General features: G+C 44.0%; 1 protein-coding gene across 1 annotated transcript; it reads right to left on the bottom strand.

Moving 5' to 3' along the window:
• Window positions 1–74: 74 nt before the first annotated feature.
• pdcd6 (programmed cell death 6) lies at window positions 75–16,935 on the bottom strand. The gene is made up of 6 exons (XM_079361047.1): window positions 16,677–16,935; window positions 11,106–11,167; window positions 3,949–3,993; window positions 2,954–3,112; window positions 1,558–1,667; window positions 75–970 (listed from the first exon to the last, which is right to left on the bottom strand). The coding sequence occupies exons 1-6, from the start codon at window positions 16,757–16,759 to the stop codon at window positions 872–874; spliced, it is 558 nt and encodes a 185-aa protein (XP_079217173.1). The 5' UTR covers window positions 16,760–16,935; the 3' UTR covers window positions 75–871.
• Between the last annotated feature and the right edge of the window lie 465 nt (window positions 16,936–17,400).

Here is a 17,400-nt window from a genome sequence, read left to right as displayed (position 1 = left end):
CTCTGCAGGTCAACAGATCCCCTGCAATGCAACGTGTTTGCCTATTTTCACAAATGATGAAAAACAACTCCACATCAGATTTACAGTTTTTTTTAATAAAAGATTTTTTTTCTTTGTGTTGTTTTTACACATTTTAAGGCATCATGCACAAAAATAAGCCATACTAAAGGCGTTATGCTTAACATCTACCAAAAATTACATGTTCTAACATTTGAAGGTTTTATTTTGAAAAATAAGTTTGTACAAATATGGCATGTAAGCTGGCATGTCAGTGAATCTCAGAACAGAACTGCTTTCACTGTTTTGTAAACATGGCTTTGAGCAAAACAGGGCTGAGGAAAAGACGAGAAAGGGAAAGCATGCTTCAATGTGGGACTAAGTTTCCCTGAAAAGCATGCGTTGCATCTTAAATAATATCTTTAATGCATCATTTTTACTCTCAATAGAGATCTTTTTTTATTGTATCAGTTAAATTTAAGACATTAAAAAGTTTGCTGACAATATTAGACAGACTGACAGACAAGAAGACATGATGTGTCCATAAAATCCCCGAACCCACACTGACGTAGCTCAGTTTGGTCATTCAAGACAAAAACAAAAAAAAAAACACTACAAGATTTTTCTTTTTTTCCAATACGGGAAGCATTGTTGTTGTACCTCTGACAAATCCTGTCATCTGGACAGTATTCAACCTCATAAACTCTTCTGTAAAGCTTTCTTGTTATTTTATAACTTTGTGACAAACACAGGTCAGCTACACGTTGCAGGTAAAAAAAATCTTATAGTGTCCACCATGGCAGACATCCAGGAGGTGCCTGTAGCTTTGGCACATATGTGTCCAGTTGTGCTCTTCTGTTGTGACTTGTGTGCGTTATACTATATTGAAGACCATGGATAGATATTGTTCATATGAAACCTGGATCCAACCATCTTGGTCCGTGTCGTACCGCCTAAACACATCAGTCAACCTCTGTGGAAAGGAAAGGAAAAAGGACAACTGACTGTGAAGGTTAAATAAAGACAACATTTATCTCCACAACAAAGTGGAAATACACTCATGCATAAAAGGTTATTTAAACATTACTGTTTCAAACCTTTATGTTACAACTGTATTATTAAATGTCATGCTTTCACTCTAGTACGCAAACACTGCTTCGCATTAAAGTTAAAGCAGATTTCCGTACACACAATGTCACTCTGAAAAACGGGCCTAAAGAAAGTCTGAAACCAAGTGGAGGTCGAGCTTTAGATTCCTCGAGACCCTGATTGGCTGTTTAGTTAGTAAATAGTAAAGGATAAACGCTGTGCTTGTTTGCTTTAACTAATATCCCGTTTGTTTGAGAAACAAAGAAAACACAGAGGCTCAAGTGACGACTACACAGGAGATGAATAACTGAAAGAACAGAAGGCAATACATACAGTTTGTTGTGATCAAGTGCTTTCCCATACAGTATCCTTTATATGTACACGACATTATGAAGAGTCTATGGTGTGTATATGTGGGGAATCAAACTGGAGAAGTCAAATATACAGTATAGTCTTGTTTGAATCTTTTACCTGTAGTACAATACAGCACTGGATGAAGTCATCGAAGGCGACCTGTCCCTTCCTCTGACGATCGAACTTCTCTATCAGTGTGCCGTAGAACTGATCTGATAGACGGTATCCTGCACACAAGCACAAATAACACAATGAAACACTGTAGAGACTACTGATAGGGAAGCCTTTAGATCTTTGATTTGACAGGAGACATTGTTTTAAGGTCTGATGCTTATCGTCTCTCAGCACGGAGGAACAGCAGAGATGTTTTCAGTCCAAACTGTTTCGAGGTCGGCAATTAAAGCCTCGTGTCCGCCTCGCCTTTTCTCTCAGCGCCAGCCTCCTTTTCAGTCGTTTTCAGAGAGTAGAGAGCGTTTGCAGCACAAAGTTGTCGCCTGGATGAAAAGCGCAGCGCCCTGCCGTCTGTTTGTGTGGCAGCTTCGAGTGCTCGAGTTAAAACTGTTACAACTTTTCAGAAAGGCGTTGTTCACGTCATCCGGGCCTCTTTTGAAAATGTATTTTATTTTGCTCTGTGTCTGCTGAGATAAAATAAAATAAAACTCTAAAATACAAAACATGCAGTAAAAAGTAACAGAGCAGTGTCTGTCATACAGCGGCCTTTGTCAACACATTGTTGTCATAGCGACGTGACGGACGTGCTGCGCTTTTCTTCTCAGCAAACAAACGCTTCATACAAACACTCCCGAGTGTACAGCGAACGCTTTTCTACCCGGGAAAGAACGCCAGGTGGACACGAGAACTGAAATGATCCTTTCTATCAGGCGACGTTAGTTTTGTCTCACTTCTTCAAAATGTTCTTCATGATGAATAATGAATAGAATAGAACGCCTTTATTGTCATTATGCAAATTGTAAAATGAGATTACTTGGCTTCACCTTAAAGTGCACACGGCTAAAAACAAAAACAACAAGAAGAATATAAAAAGGGACTCTAGTTAAAGTAAGGCGGGATGTGTGTGGTAGGACTCATTTACAGGTAACAATTTAAATGGATATAGCAGAAATATCAGATTAGTATTTACCCAGTACTTAAGTAAACTGTTTCAGAAGTATAAAATGTAGTTATTAAACAGTACAAAACATAAACTATAGCAGGATGTAAAATATAAATATTTGCACTGTATGAAATGTAAACTATAGCAGGATTCTGGATTGGTCCTCCATTATTCACAACATTATTATTGCATGTCTGTTAAATCTGAACAGATGGATGAGTATAAACATAAACACCAAACCAATAATGAGGGAGAGGATTCATCAGTGATGTCCAGCAGGTTTATCTACAGAGGGGCTGAGGAGGAAAAGGAAACTCCGACCTTTTGATTTCGAGACCGCTACGAAGCCCTCCACCACACTGATCAAGTTGGGATATAAAAGCATACTTTGCTGCTCACCGAATCCAGTCAGCGCCTGTCTGAGCTCGTTCTTGTCGATGAAGCCCGAGTTGTCCCTGTCGTAGGTTCTGAAGATGTTCTGCCAGTCTGTGATGTACTTCCACACGCCGGCGAACTCGTTGAAGTTAACCCCGCCTTTGTTTTCCCTGTCGAACATGGCTGAAGCAGAGGAGGGGGGAATATAACAGACATCCTTCTCTTTGTTTTTTCATACACAGAGACAGACATACACCCAGACAGCTCTGGGTATGAAGGACTATGAAGAATGAAACTGAACACATCCAGCAGAATGACTAAAAATGGCAGCACACAGTTTGACAGACAGCAGAGAAGAATAAATGATGTCCCTCACACTTGTCTTTCTCCTGCCTCATAAGACAATGTACGACCAGAAAAGAAAACTAGCTGCCCCCCCCCCCCTCCCCCCCCAAAAGGAGTGTTATCGCAGGATGTGCTTCTTACTGGGGGACTTTTGAATAATGAGTTGACAGAGTTTGTTGCGGGGCGAAGGAAAGGCGATGGAGTGATAGGGATTTACTCTGCCAGCTGGAGGCAACAACACAAGTTTAAAAATAATCTGCCCATTCATCAGATTTAAAAAAGAGAGAGATATAGTTCATAAATCTCAGTTCAGCAACATGTCGGGATGGATTTGTGCTGAGCTGCAGTCTGACCTACAGACAAAGAGCTGCCATGCTCGTCCCTTAGCCGCATCTCAGAACCTCTGCTTCCTTTTCCAGCCGAGCGTGAACAGGATCAATATTTAGAGTCGAAAGGGAATCGTCCAGAAACCTTCCCGTCTCCTCCTGCTTTTATTGATAGCTGCAGGTTTTCACTTCAGCAGTTACTGAAGCCAGAGATAACATTCACTCTGCCCTCCGACTGCTTCAAGAAATGTAATTCATTTACCCCGTCGTCATGGAGACGAAAGCAAATAAACAACAGGCATGATTTGAGAACAACAGAGAATTGTGTCCCTGTCAGCGGATACTCACATATGATAGAGCGTACCGTCACCGGGTTGAATGGAGTCCATGTGCCTGAGAGAGAGAGAGAGAGAGAGAGAGAGAGAGAGAGAGAAAGGGAGAGATAGAGAAAGAGAGAGAGAGAGAGAGAGAGAGAGAGAGAGAGAGAGAGAGAGAGAGAGAGAGAGAGAGAGAGAGAGAGAGATAGAGAGAGAGAGAGAGAGAGAGAGAGAGAGAGAGAGAGAGAGAGAGAGAGAGAAAAGAAGAAAACGAGTGAACATACGGGGCCAGTAGATATGAATCTGAGAAGAAGAACAAACTGAAAGCTTTATCACATACTGTATGTTTCTGTAAGCTGGTAGAAACTGCAGTGGCTGCCGTTTTAGTTCGAGGTTGATCCACTATAATAGGATCCAGTTTGTTTGAGAGTCTGCTCTCACTACACTTTGACAAACCATTTTAGAAATCCAAATAAATCCTGAAGTTTCTGAAAGCAGCCGAGTTGAACACACTTCTTTGTTGTCTTTACCGTCCGTGAAACAAGCTCTTCAAACACGAGTGAAACTCTTTGTCAGTTTTATGTTCAGGGAAAGACCGATGGGGCTTCGTTCAGCCGACTGTTTCACTTTTACAGCCTTCTTCACGCGCTCAACTCTCAAGACGCCGAGATTTATCGGGGCATCCAGACCCCGTTGCTGACTCACCATCTGACTTTATTACACACGGCGGACAGACAGTTCAAGACCAGACATAAAAAGACAAGTGAGCGTCGGGGGGGCGGCGGTGACAAGATGAGCACAGAGGACATAAAAATGAAGAAAGAGGAAGATAGAACGAGGCCAAAGATAATCAGGAGAAAGGTAACGAAAGACGAGTGACAAGTGCAGGATGATAAACTATTTGACGTTTCCTCCTGAGCGTTTTTTTTTATTTTATTTTAACTTTAGCTGACCTGAGATCCCTCCCTGCACCTCTATCTGCAGTCTCTAAAAAAACAGCGTCTGCAGAATGAAGCACCGGTTTCACACTATGCTGTTTGATTTTTGCCTCATTTAAATATAGCATTGCAAGCAAAACACATCATACTATATATGTGTTACTGTTCATTCATTTTTTTTGCCTATATAACGATCCTTCAAAATAAAAGAAAGGGACGAAGAAGTCTTCAGGAGGTTTCAATGTTCTATGACGAATCACTGTTCAAAGAAGGCTCTGGACATTCTGCAGGAGGAGCGAGGCGGTCCGAGGCCTGCGGGGGGGTTGAGCTGTTCTGGGAGTGAGTCACCATCTTAAGAAGGTCTGACCTCAAGCAACAGGAATATTTTAAACATGGAGTATTCAAAACTAAAGTCCACAAACCAACAGGCTGATGTTCAGACCCGTCAATGATGGTCGCCATGCTGTCTCAACCTGACGACAGGAACAGACCCGCCTCAGCTTCTTCCAACCTGACAAACAGCGACATCCCCACCTGTCAATCAGGTCAGCTACACTTATCATTCATAAATTTAAAACCAATGACACCCCCCCCCCTCGCACCTCCAACACGCAGCAGAGACATGAGCTCATCAGACCTCTTTCATTTGAACCTGTAAACGTTCAGTTCTGCTGTGAAGGATGTTGCACTTTAGCATTGGCTTAATTTTTTTCAACACAGGAAGTTGCTGCTTTGTGACGTCAGAGAGGAAATGTCCAGATTCAAAACACAACTCTTAATGCTACGTGTCCTGTCGATGACAGGTTTCACATCCGTTACAGCAGGATCTGAATCTGTCCTAACTGTGGAAAATAACATGTTACACAGCTTCATCGGCAAACTGAACATTTAATCACACGGGCGGAGCGTCTGAGAGACGCTGCTCCATCTTTAGAGCGAGTAAAAAGGCGGACGGACGGAGAACAAGCGGTGACCTCTGCAGCCAATCTAATGCACTCCCTTTCTCTTCACACCGGCAGCGAGCTGCGAGGTCACCACTGAATAGCAGACAGACTGAGGCCGCCTGCTGTGAGGCGCTCAGCATGGCTGAGATGTTTGTGTGTGTTCTGCGTGTGCGTGTGACGGCCTGCCGGTACAATACACCCTCTGTCCCGTCCACACACTGGCCTCTCTCACTGGGGAGTCCAAACCTCCGGGGCTGAGGCGCAGTGGAGGGAAGAAGTGAGGAGAGAGAGAGAGAGAGAGAGAGAGCGAGCGAGCCAGGCTGGTGGAAAAACAGAGTGAGCAAACCGCAGTGTATACAAACACGTGTAACGGCTGTGGTGGAGCTCAGTGAGACGCTTGTGTACGCACTACAGTGTGTGCAGGCAAGCACACGACAGGCACATTCACTGTTTGACACCCTAAAAGTGCTCTCAGCTGACTAAACCAACACACACACCAGCTCAATGCTGTTTTCCCAGGGTGGTGGTTTTCCTTTTGAGGAATACAAAAAATCACAAACATCCATCACTCGCAAAAAAAAAAAATCGGATTTTTTTTCCTCCGTTTGCCGCAAACATATGCGACATGAAAATACACAAATATTTTCCTTTTTGCATCAGGACTCGATGACTTAGTGAAAGGATCACACTCAGCTCGGCTGCTTTAAGCCAGACAGTCGGCGTGAAGCGTGAGACATGGAGCAGCTGTCAGGACAGAAGGAATCTCATCGATTAACAGAAGACCATATGTGAAGAATGACAAAGTGCTCGACAGTCAGCGAATGCGTGATGGGGAATATTGGACTGAATGCTGCCGCAGAGTTAAACGCTGATCGCAGGGAAAAGATTCGAAAAAGCTCAAAACTACGAACAGCGAAAACCCAGCAGAGTGTAAGCGAGTTTAAACAAATGTTTGTGTGGTACAAGTGTCAGGGTGAGAGCTGTTTGAGTCGTGTCCAATCTGCTCAGCGAGCCCGTGCGCTCTCAATCGCGTCTGCTATTTGAGTGTCTATTACTGCTCCGACACACTTCGATAAATAAGCGGAGGGGGAGTAGAAGTCTGTGAGTGGAGGAGCACGTTGGGAAGATGTCTTTTCAACGGCGAGTGAAAAAGGGAGGCCCAAAAGCTTCCACACGCAACACGGACACGGACGATCCGCTCATGAGGCTCAAAGCACAAATCGATGGGAGGTTTTACTGTCACACCCAAGACAGATTGAGTGTTCGGCGTGGAGACAGGAAGGAGAGGAGGGAGGGGCCGAATAAAGAGCCAAAAGGAGTAAGGGACGAAGTGAGGGAGCGTGGGGCGAGAGGCGAGAGGAGGACAAAACAGAGAAGAGGACACAGCAGGCTGCCTGTGTGTGTGTGTGTGTGTGTGTGTGTGTGTGTGTGTGCGTGTGTGTGCCCCATCGTCCTGAGGAGTGTGGGCGGAGGAAAGGAGAGAGGAGAGGAGATAGGAAAGGAGAGGAAAGAAGAGGGGAAGCGATGCTGCAGAACAAAACGCGTCTCGAAAAGTCATCCAATTTGCTGTGCAGTCGTGTGATTGAGTTTGTTTTTAATAACACGAGCAAAAAAACAATCGTCTGCCAGCAGGAAGATTTGACGCCACTTTGTAGTACGCAGGGACGTCACTCCACACGGAGCATGAAGCAAAAAACAAAGCACGCTCCGTTGGCAGGTTTTCAGCTTTCAAAAGGAGGAGGAACAAGAGGAGGCTGACAGGATTTTAAAAAATGTTTAAAAACATGAAGACAGAGGAGTGAAAGAGAATATGTGGTGCTGACATATCAGAGGATGGAGGAGTGTGAGCAGCATGAAGTCTGAAAATAAAAAACCCTCTGGGGAGGGAGGAGAGCGTCACAGCTGACAAAGCTTGGTTGATGCTTTAAAACAGTAAATTAAAGAAGCGTCTGTGCGGTCAGCAGAGCAGCGACGGACGAACAGGAGCAAGAGGCCGGTGTCTGTTAGCGAGCGGGCAGGAGGTGCTGCAGTGGGTTTCATTTCTCAGTGAGCCCGATGAGCTGGCAGAGAGAGAGAGAGAGAGAGAGAGAGAGAGAGAGAGAGAGAGGGAGCAGGGAAACCTGCCAGTCGCCACAGTCTATGGTCGCCACACACAAACACACACGCACACAGTTTAAATCAATGAAAACAAAAAGGCATATATCTGACCTGTGGAATTAATTGAGAAAAAAAAGAGGAGCAACGCTGACACACACACACACACACACACACACACACACACACACACACACACACACACACACACACACACACACACACACACACACACACACACACACACACACACACACACACACACACACACACACACACACACACACACACACACACACACACACACACACACACACACACACACACACACAACACACTCTGGCACACTCGTCAGTATGCAGAGTCAGAGTCATTGCGCAGCCTGATAACAGCTTCTTTCACTGCTGCTGGCTTCAACACTTCTATTTTTTTCATCTCTCTGAAGAATAAAAGAAAAAAAAAAAAGAAAACTGGGTTTCTGAGAGTAATCTGTTAAAAAGTCTGCATGTGCAATTAAGCCAGAAAGTTGTTGGGGGGGGGGGGGGGGGGGGACATTAGATTTTCATGAGAAGACAAACGTCAAACCTGTGCTCGAGTTTCTGGGCAAACACGTACTCTGAAAACACACGTCACATCAATCATGACAGGATTTCAAAGCGTCCGGTCTCACATGGAACGAGGTCTCTGTACACTCTACGGTCCAAGCTTTCACTTCACAGGACACGAGCAGAGAAGATGACCCGTGTTATTTATTCAACAGCGCTTCACGATCACGTTTGCCTGCTGGGACCTGAGCCTTCTCCCACTCTTCAATCTTCCCCATCTGGAGTAAAGATCACCTGTTTCCTTTTCCCTTCCTCTCTTCTCCTAATGCACCTCCCGTGTGGACACTTCCTGGTTTCTCCTCTCCTCCTTGATTTGAACCAAGTTAACACTCAATTGTCTTCTAGGTGCTGTTAAATGTGTTGTTTTATACAAACATGTTTTATTTTATGCTCAGTTTGGGACCGACGGGTTTCCTGTAGAAATATGATGAGGTTATTATAGTTTGAGTCTTTTCTGGATTATTTAAACTACTCATGTTTTCAGACACCTCTCTGTGCGGGCAACATTAACGAACGTTACACTGTCTGTCATCTTCACGACATCAGCGAGGTTGCTTCCCTGAGAAAGGAAGAAAACAGAGCTGATGAGAGATAAGGGCAATTTAGCTCTGAATTTCTTGGAAAATGTCTTTCTGTTTGTTTCTGATTTCTCGATATCATAGTACATATCAGAGGAGAATTCTTTCATTTCCACCTTAAATGGGTGCAAAAGAACCTCTGCAGGATTTGACAGCATGTGGACAGTGTCTGAGATGTCGACTAGGTGAGGCTTCTCTTTCCTTGCTTGTGTCTCTTGTCTCCTCGCCCCTCATCGCAGCACAGTTAGCCACTCAAATGCTGACTGCCTGCTGCTGCTCAGGCCCACAGGAAAGCAGGACATCTTTCCTTTCTTAAGTACTGAAGTATTGGCAATATTTAGAGACAGAGATAACGGGTTCTTTTGGGTTAATTATTACGCTTGAATTCAGTTCTCGTGTCGGCAAAGATCATTATTCATGGCCTCCGCCTGTTCTGGCTGACAATGCTGCTTTTTGCCCTAAACAGAAGGCAAGGTGAGGCGAGGCCTCAGTCGGCCTTCGTCTGCCTGTCGGGGCTCATTTTATGTAATCGGTCTGTCCTGTAGCTCTTCCAGTGTTTCGTGGGGACACGGTGGATGTTCTATTTAAAATAAGGAATAGGGCTGAACATGAAGAAAAGCTTCTGAAAACATCAGCATGCTTCAACGTTGTCTGGCTGGTGTTCGCTCCGCCGCTCAACAAACAACCATTTGTTGGGATTGAGACGCATGTGATGTTGAGGATTCCTCAGTGATCCCTCTGCTGATGATGCTTTGAGTCACCACGGCATCGTCAGTAATGAATATCTAACACAAAGTTGTGCAGAGGTTTGGGAAACAGATAACCGGCTACAAAGAGAAGAGCCTGATAACATTTAGCCTTTATTAGTGACAGCACACCGAAGGCTGAGCTTTGATCCTCCAGCACCCAAACAGCCGCTAACACCTAGCGACTGAACAGCCACTGTCATCAGACGTGATTCTTCAAGTGACGCTGATTGTAGCGCAACATCATCATCAGCACGCAGCGGCCCACACTCCAGCTGTTAGAGAGCTCGTAATGACGACTGTTCCTCAGAGGAGGAACTGGTGGGAGAAATGTGCGTCTTTAGTGTCCTCTCAAGTTTCAGTCCAGGTCAATGAAATCTCTATACGGACGCCGTATCTGTCCAAAGACCAACGGCCTCATGTTTGAGGCAAAGTGTTAGCGAGCAAACATCCTGTCAGGATATCGTTTGGTGTGCTGCAACTATACTTTTATGTTCTAATAGTTTATGTGGAGAAATACACTCAAACTGTATCCTTCCTTTCCTGTAGTGTTCATGGCGAGGGCGACTTGGTGGAAGAGCCAGTCGTCTCTCGACCCAAACGTCAGGCCGCGAGTCAAACTGTCATCCATGGGCGAGACACCGAACCCCAGATTCCTTCTGAGTGGAAAAAGCAGCGGTGTGTAAATGAATTTAATTGGATTTAGTTCAAAGTGACGGAAGCTCTATGAAGCAGCCTCTGCCACCAGTGTGTGAACGTGACATGTAGAGTCACAGCAGCTCAGAGCTGCAGCCGAAAAGACAAATCTGAGTCCATTCACCACTTTACTAGATCTGTGACACCGTTTCCACTGCGGAGGAAGTGATTTCACACACACACGGAGTTTCAAACCCCCTCAGCTGTGAGCGCGTTCAGTGGGGCTGTCGACACAAAAGACGCCGAGGCTTTCTGAAGTTTTTCTCTTTGAAGCAGCACTGGTGAACTTTTCACCTGCTTCTCTGTCGTCCCGGAACGACAACGAGAATTCTTCATGACTCGGCTCGTCTGGGCTAAAAATAAAATCGCAGTCCATTTTTACGCTCAGGCGTGGCACTCGTTTAAATCAAAGAGCGGCCGAATGCAGTAAAGTCCAACGACTTGATGGGAGGGAGATGAGAGGGAAGAAACGAAGAGAGAGGGAGAGGAAGTTATAAAAATGTGAAGATGAGCGATGGGACGAGTGGTCAGAAATGAGCTGATGTAAGAAGAAAGGACGCTTGTTTTTTTTTTACATATATACGTACCGTTGGATAAGGCCTGCTGAAGCTCTGAGTCTGATATCACTCCACTCCGGTCCTTGTCCACCCTGGGGAAAGGAAACACAGATTAGATACTGCTTGCATTAACAACTTCACACACCCACACGCTCAGACTTACAATGGGAGCCGACTTCACCGCTCGCCAGCTGAAAGCTGATCCTCCTGAACGCCGGTCACTTTTTCAACAGTCTCTGGAGCATGAATGGAGTCCTGTGATCAGGACACACGCAGTGTGTGTGTTTGCTGATCCCTTGAGACGAGCTATACAAGATCTGAGTGTGTGTGTGTGTGTGTGTGTATATACAAAGACAACTATACTAACCACTTGTGCGATCACTGAAGTATTTCACACATTCTTCCATATTTTTTGAGAGAGAAGTGAAACCAAAACCAAAGTTAAAAATGAAAAGACATCGTTCTGGAGCAGAAATGGACTAGCACTTAGGTCGAGACGCTATGTGCGGATGCTATAGACTGGTGTAGTTTTGAGTCCTAAAACCAGGAAGTGAGTTAGCATTTTAGCGCCATGGTTCTAACCTCTAAAATTCAATGGGGATTTTGAATGGGTTTGTGTTTAGACGCCTGAAATAAGGTCTGTGGTTAACACAAGCTGAAGAGATGTTGATGTTTTGTTAGACGAGATAAACTACGTTAGCTAAGACCCCACTTGTGAATTTTACAGTTTTTACGCGAACTTTAAACGCCGGTTGCTAACGAGTAGCTAACTGAAACTACAGTGGTTGTGGCAGACATTAAACGTCATCACGCCAGGAACTCTCTCCCTAATCCTCCTTACAGCCTCTAGTCATGTTTTTCAGTGTTGTTGTAAATATTAGGTTAATAAACAACTTATTAAGCTAACGTAAGCTTGTCATATCCACTGATTCGATCGATGAAGCATAACGGTCATGACGTCATTATAAATCGACCGCGGTGTAGTTGGCTGGAGCATAACGTTAGCTTTTTACTTCTCTCGGCTGCATTAACTCTTCAAACTTCATATAAATGATGTTCATCTGTAAAGATTATCCAGCTGAACAAAACAACAACGCGTCGGAAACGTGTTTGACACAGTTTATTTTCTGCAATGATCCAAAATCCAATGCAAAAATCCCATGGCCGAATTTTCAAAGGAACCACCGGCGCCATTTTTTCGGGTTGGCCTCCAAAAATACGTCATCACTATATCAGTCTATAGTCCTCCAAGTGGGCGGCCCGGGGTTCGAGTCCGGCCTGTGGCTTCTCTTTCCGATTATCATTCTCCACTGTCTCTGTCCCTGTTTCCTAATCTGTCCCGTGAATAAAGGCAAAACAAAAGTCTTCAAAGGAAGGGAATGAATGATTTATAAATCACAACTCTTCACTCCAGACAAACAAACTCTGTGAAAAGTGATGCATGACAAGTGAATTCACTCCATCCTTCTCTCTGATCAGGACCTGCAAACTAAATCAGTGAATCATGCAGATTATCAGCGTTCATCGCAGCCGATACCGATATCAGCACGAATCAGAATTACTTTAATGACTTATTTTGTAGTGTGGAAACATAGAAGAGGCTTTATCAAGTGACGTTACTCAAACAGAGAAGAACAGTCAGCAACAGCGTGAGGAAAAAATTAGCCATTTATTATGAACCAAATGTTAACCCCAACATAATATCTACAGTATTCTACAAGTGAATAAAATAAATTAAAAGACCATGAAAAATAAGCTAAATAAAAACAATAACAATAAATTATACTTGTAAAATCTGTTAAATGCTCTCTGCTTATCGGAGCGATGATATCTGAGATTTTAGACGCAGTCCGATAAAATCCGATATTCGTTTTCTGGCTGATATCCGATCAATATCGGATCGGGACATCCGTAGGTGACCATATGGCTGATGTGCACAAACGGGTCACAGGTTTGACGGTTTAACCAACAAGCAGCGTGTGGAGGACGAAGCAGCAGCCTGTTTAATCCAGTCAGAAGAAAAGCATCTCGTAAAAGGATGTTCGATTTCAAGGGAACGTCATCACGTTGCATGTTACGGTTTAATTCAGGGTTTGGTTTCACCACAATAATGAATATAAGTGCAGCTCTCCTATTATTGATCTGATCATGACCTGTATTGACTTTATGTCAGAGGTTTACTTTTCATACACAGGAGTGCTGAAAGACGGACACGTTAGACATTCCAGCCATTTCTCTTATGTAACCTTTAAACACTGACGCACCTTTAATATGTTGAGAAACAAAACGAAAGAAGTGTGGAGAGTTGTTTTCAAAAGCCTTAAAGCAGAGCTCAACTCAGAAACACTTGGAGGACATGTCATCAGTTCCTGACCAAACTCCAGATGTGTTAGGTCATGGAAGAAAAAAAAACAAAAAAACCTACAAGCCTGAGGGGAAAGCTCGATCAATAATCGACAGGCATTCATTGAAAAAGAAAAGAAAGCTGTTTGATTGAGAGACAATCTCCCCAAAAAGTCTTTTTTCCATTCAGCCCTGACATTCCCACGAGTCTTTGGATGAGCTGCAGATATAAAAACACCAACAGGCCCAACTGTGACACGTTCACAGAGTTCACAGTTTGAGAAAAAAAAAAACAGCTTAGTCAAACATCCAGTGACTCAGTTGTTCCTTAGCAACCTACCTGACCCAAATGTCAATACAGATCCATTCATCAAACACACTCTGAATACCAGCAGAGAAACACAGAGCGAGGAGGAGACAGGGAAACCCCCCCATTAGAAAAAAACAAAACAAACAAACACAGAGCTGGTTTTATGGGTTGGGCTTTCTTTTCCCGGCAGTGACGCTGAATGTGAGCTCAAGAATTCCTGTCTCGAGCCGGCGTCGCTGATCCACTTCAAGTTCGTGTGCTCGCCTCGCTCTCCCTTCCCCCGACTAAATAAAGAAAGACCAAACATTTGGAGACTTGCTTTGCCTCTTCGTTAAGAAAAAAAAACAACTTTTCCATGGCCTCTATAAAAGGAGCGCTGTGTCAAGGTGAAGCTAAAGAGTGGTGGAGGCTCCGCAGACTGACGAACACAAAGAAGTGAGTGTGTGTGAATATGAGACCTCCTCTCATACCCCTGACCTGCTGCGCGACGTCTTGTTGACCACTTACTGACGCGTTCACTCATCCTCGGGTGACGTGAGCTCGCTCGACCGCCCCACTAACGGACACTGAAGAAGCCGCACGTCATTACAACACCTTCTTCCCTGCAGCACGGACGCTTCAACATCTGGCGTTTCCATCTTCTTCACACACTCCAAATACAAAGCCAGAACACATTTAACACTTCTGCTCACTTTTTCCCCCCATGTTTCAATCTTTCCTATGAAGAAATAAGGTTGGAAAAAGGCCTGCGGAACAAAGGACGCCCTACTTTCCACATAATCGTTCAAAAAAGGAAGCCAACGTAACTCCGGCTCCTGAGAAGAGAACCAACACTTCGACACTCAGGCTGCACAAAGCCGTCCAATAGTTTATTTTTTTGTTTATTTAAAAGGATCCCCAACAGTCATTTTTTACTTTTTTCAGCGGCAAATCAAACACATATTATGGAAATAAAACTCTCGCTTATGTTACTTTGGGGAAACTGGCACGTGTTCCTCAAAAGTCTTTTTTTTTTCCGTTTTCCTCCTAGCAGGGATGTAAAGATGAATCGTGAGGTTCACACTTCAAGGTTCGAATCGGTTCTCTGAAAAATGAATGGCGGTGGTAACGGTGAAGCGTCAGCAGCTGTAGAGCAGAGACGGTGGGTTGTAATAATCGGGCGAAATCGTGGCAGTGGAGGAATTTTAGTTTCTCAAGACAGAAAAGGAAAGAGTGCAAATATTACAAACCAGGCGGAGAACTTCACAAACAGCACAAGTAACACGATGCAGCATTTAACCAACAGCACAATGAGAGGCTCCGATCACCTCCACATTCTCTTCAAATGAATCGTGAGAGAATCGTACCGTGGATTGTGAGTTGAGTGAATCGTTACATCTCGACCTACCAGTTTGAATTTGTGGCTTTTCAGGCATCTGCAGTCTAACGTATCAGAAGCAGATCCTCTGATCCAAATCAAAGCCCTAACACAGTCACAGGCGGGGTAATGAACACATCTAGAAAAAGCAATAGACTTCATTTGTTGCATGATAACAGCCAGGCTGCGTCAGACACAGTGGCCATAAAGAACCACGTTTGTTCTCCTTGTGATCAGTTTTAAAAGTGTGAACTCAGATGAAAGGATTACCAAAGACTGTTGGCCGGTGACTCATATTGTGAGGTGCGTGTGTGTCACGCAGATTAGCAGGCCTCACGCGTCAGCTATGCTCTACTGACTCTGATCACATGACCAGGGAATTCCTGCGCCGCTCCGCCACATTTTGGCCAAAGAGGCAGCAGATGTAGCAGCGCAATGCACATGTGAGGGAGGACTGTGTGTACAACTCTTTCATGTTCAAATGCAGGATTACCCAAGGTGAGGATGACTCCATATTAAAATGACTGTCATGAGCAGCACTGTTTCTGTGACTGAAAGATAAGGACTGTGTGAGGGAGATTAACAGAAACTAATGGTGGTAAAAGTCTACATGCAACCTGATTTCTGAAGGCTTTTGCACAACACATAAATAATTTGTAAAGAGTGTTTCAAGTCTCGCTATGCGTGCAGCATCTCAATGTTGTGAGAAAGCAAAGCAGCAGTGAAGAATTCTCTGCAGTATTACATAACTCTATAGCTTACTACAACCAGGGGCCAAAGCTTTATCAACTTGTCCCCCCCCCTCTGCCTTCTCTGGTGACCTTCTCCGCTGCTGACACACTTTTGACTCAGGCCATGCTGAAACTGATGACTATCACTGGTTGAACGCAGCCACTGATACTGTAACATCAGCTCAGGGGAAAGAAGAAGCATGTCATTGTAATTCTTCTGGACAGAAATGTATGTTTTTAAGTCCTGTAAATAGATAAACACTGCAGCATCATAAAGACCCATATAGGAAAGCCCATCTTGATAGGATCATTCACTGTTCACACAGACAGCAGAATTCATTCATTTAAAAAAATGAAAAACCCTCACATTTCCTTGTTTACAATAAAATGTGTGAGTGGAAATGTCCCTTTTTTGCTTGGAGAGCCCAGAACAGACGCCTTCAAGGACTCCTGGAGGTCTTTGGATCACAGTTTGTGAACTATGAAGACAGTTACAGAGGACAGTTTCCTGGTTGCACCATCTGCCTGCTGTTTACTTCAGTAGCCTTAAATAATGCTGTGTGCCAGTACTGGAGTGTAGAAGATATATACCCTACTGCATGTTGAACAGCTATGACACGAACAGCCTGATTTACACTCTGCAGCTGTATGTCCAGGAAGCAGCTGAGAGGAAACATTACTTCACTGCTTTACACTAAAAATATCTGAAAGTCTCCAGGAATAAACCTGTCAATGAAACAGAATCACTACTAAGACAGTCTTGTCCTCTTTCTTCCCCTCCTCGCTACAAACCACAGCAGGTTTTCGCTGCGGACTCGGACCGGAATAAGAGACAGGCGGACAGAAAGGAAACAACTCACCTCTGGAAGATGTTCCACAGGAAGCCCTGGTCCGGGGGGGCGGTGATGTGCGGAGGGGCTTTGTACGGACTGTGATACGCCATTTTAAAGGGAATGTGCTGTCTAAATTGTGCTCGTAAATCCGACAGACTGACTTCCTCCTGCTGTAGTTCCTCCTCTGAACAGCTTCAGTCGGACTCCACCACCCAATGTTCACGTTGCTGCTTGCCTCGCGCACAGAGGCGTGGCCAATCATTCATCACTTCCCACAAGCAGGCTGACGTCACGTTTTCCTCACATTTTCCGAAGGACCCAAAAATAGAAACTGTAAATATTATGTGTTGTATTTCCACTAAATATACTCACTCTAATTTAAATAAAGATAAAGATGTATTGTAGTCTTTGTTTCTTTATTCACAAGTCTAGTCTATGGTCTATCTACCCATAGATGCGTTTACATAAAAATATGTATCTACCTTCCAGAAATCCGACATAAACCAATCAATATTTATGATGTCTAAAGTCATTTTAAATATCAAAAATCAAAATTATGTCTAGTGATAATTGTTTTGTTAAAATCTGAAGAGGAAGTTTTTCCTTGTTAGATTTGTTACTACTGTATAATCTACTATACAGATTTACAGTCTACGAACCAAAGAAGGGAAGAGCCGGGAATAACAAAATGAAAGAACTCCCTCACGGATCTTTAATGGTATTCCTGGAACAGGAAAAAAATACTTTTATT

The sequence above is a fragment of the Symphodus melops genome (assembly GCF_947650265.1).
Source record: "Symphodus melops genome assembly, chromosome: 14".
NCBI lineage: Eukaryota > Metazoa > Chordata > Actinopteri > Labriformes > Labridae > Symphodus > Symphodus melops.
This window is presented reverse-complemented; position numbering and strand designations above follow the sequence as displayed.

What these genes read in the sequence shown, in the direction of transcription:
- pdcd6 (XM_079361047.1), bottom strand. Translation starts at nt 16,759, where the DNA reads ATGGCGTATCACAGTCCGTACAAAGCCCCTCCGCACATCACCGCCCCC. An exon ending in CTGTGGAACATCTTCCAGAG is followed by an intron (nt 11,168 to 16,676) that starts GTGAGTTGTTTC and finishes TCCTTTCCCCAG; the next exon opens with GGTGGACAAGGACCGGAGTG. An exon ending in AGTGCTGTATTGTACTACAG is followed by an intron (nt 971 to 1,557) that starts GTAAAAGATTCA and finishes TCCTTTCCACAG; the next exon opens with AGGTTGACTGATGTGTTTAG.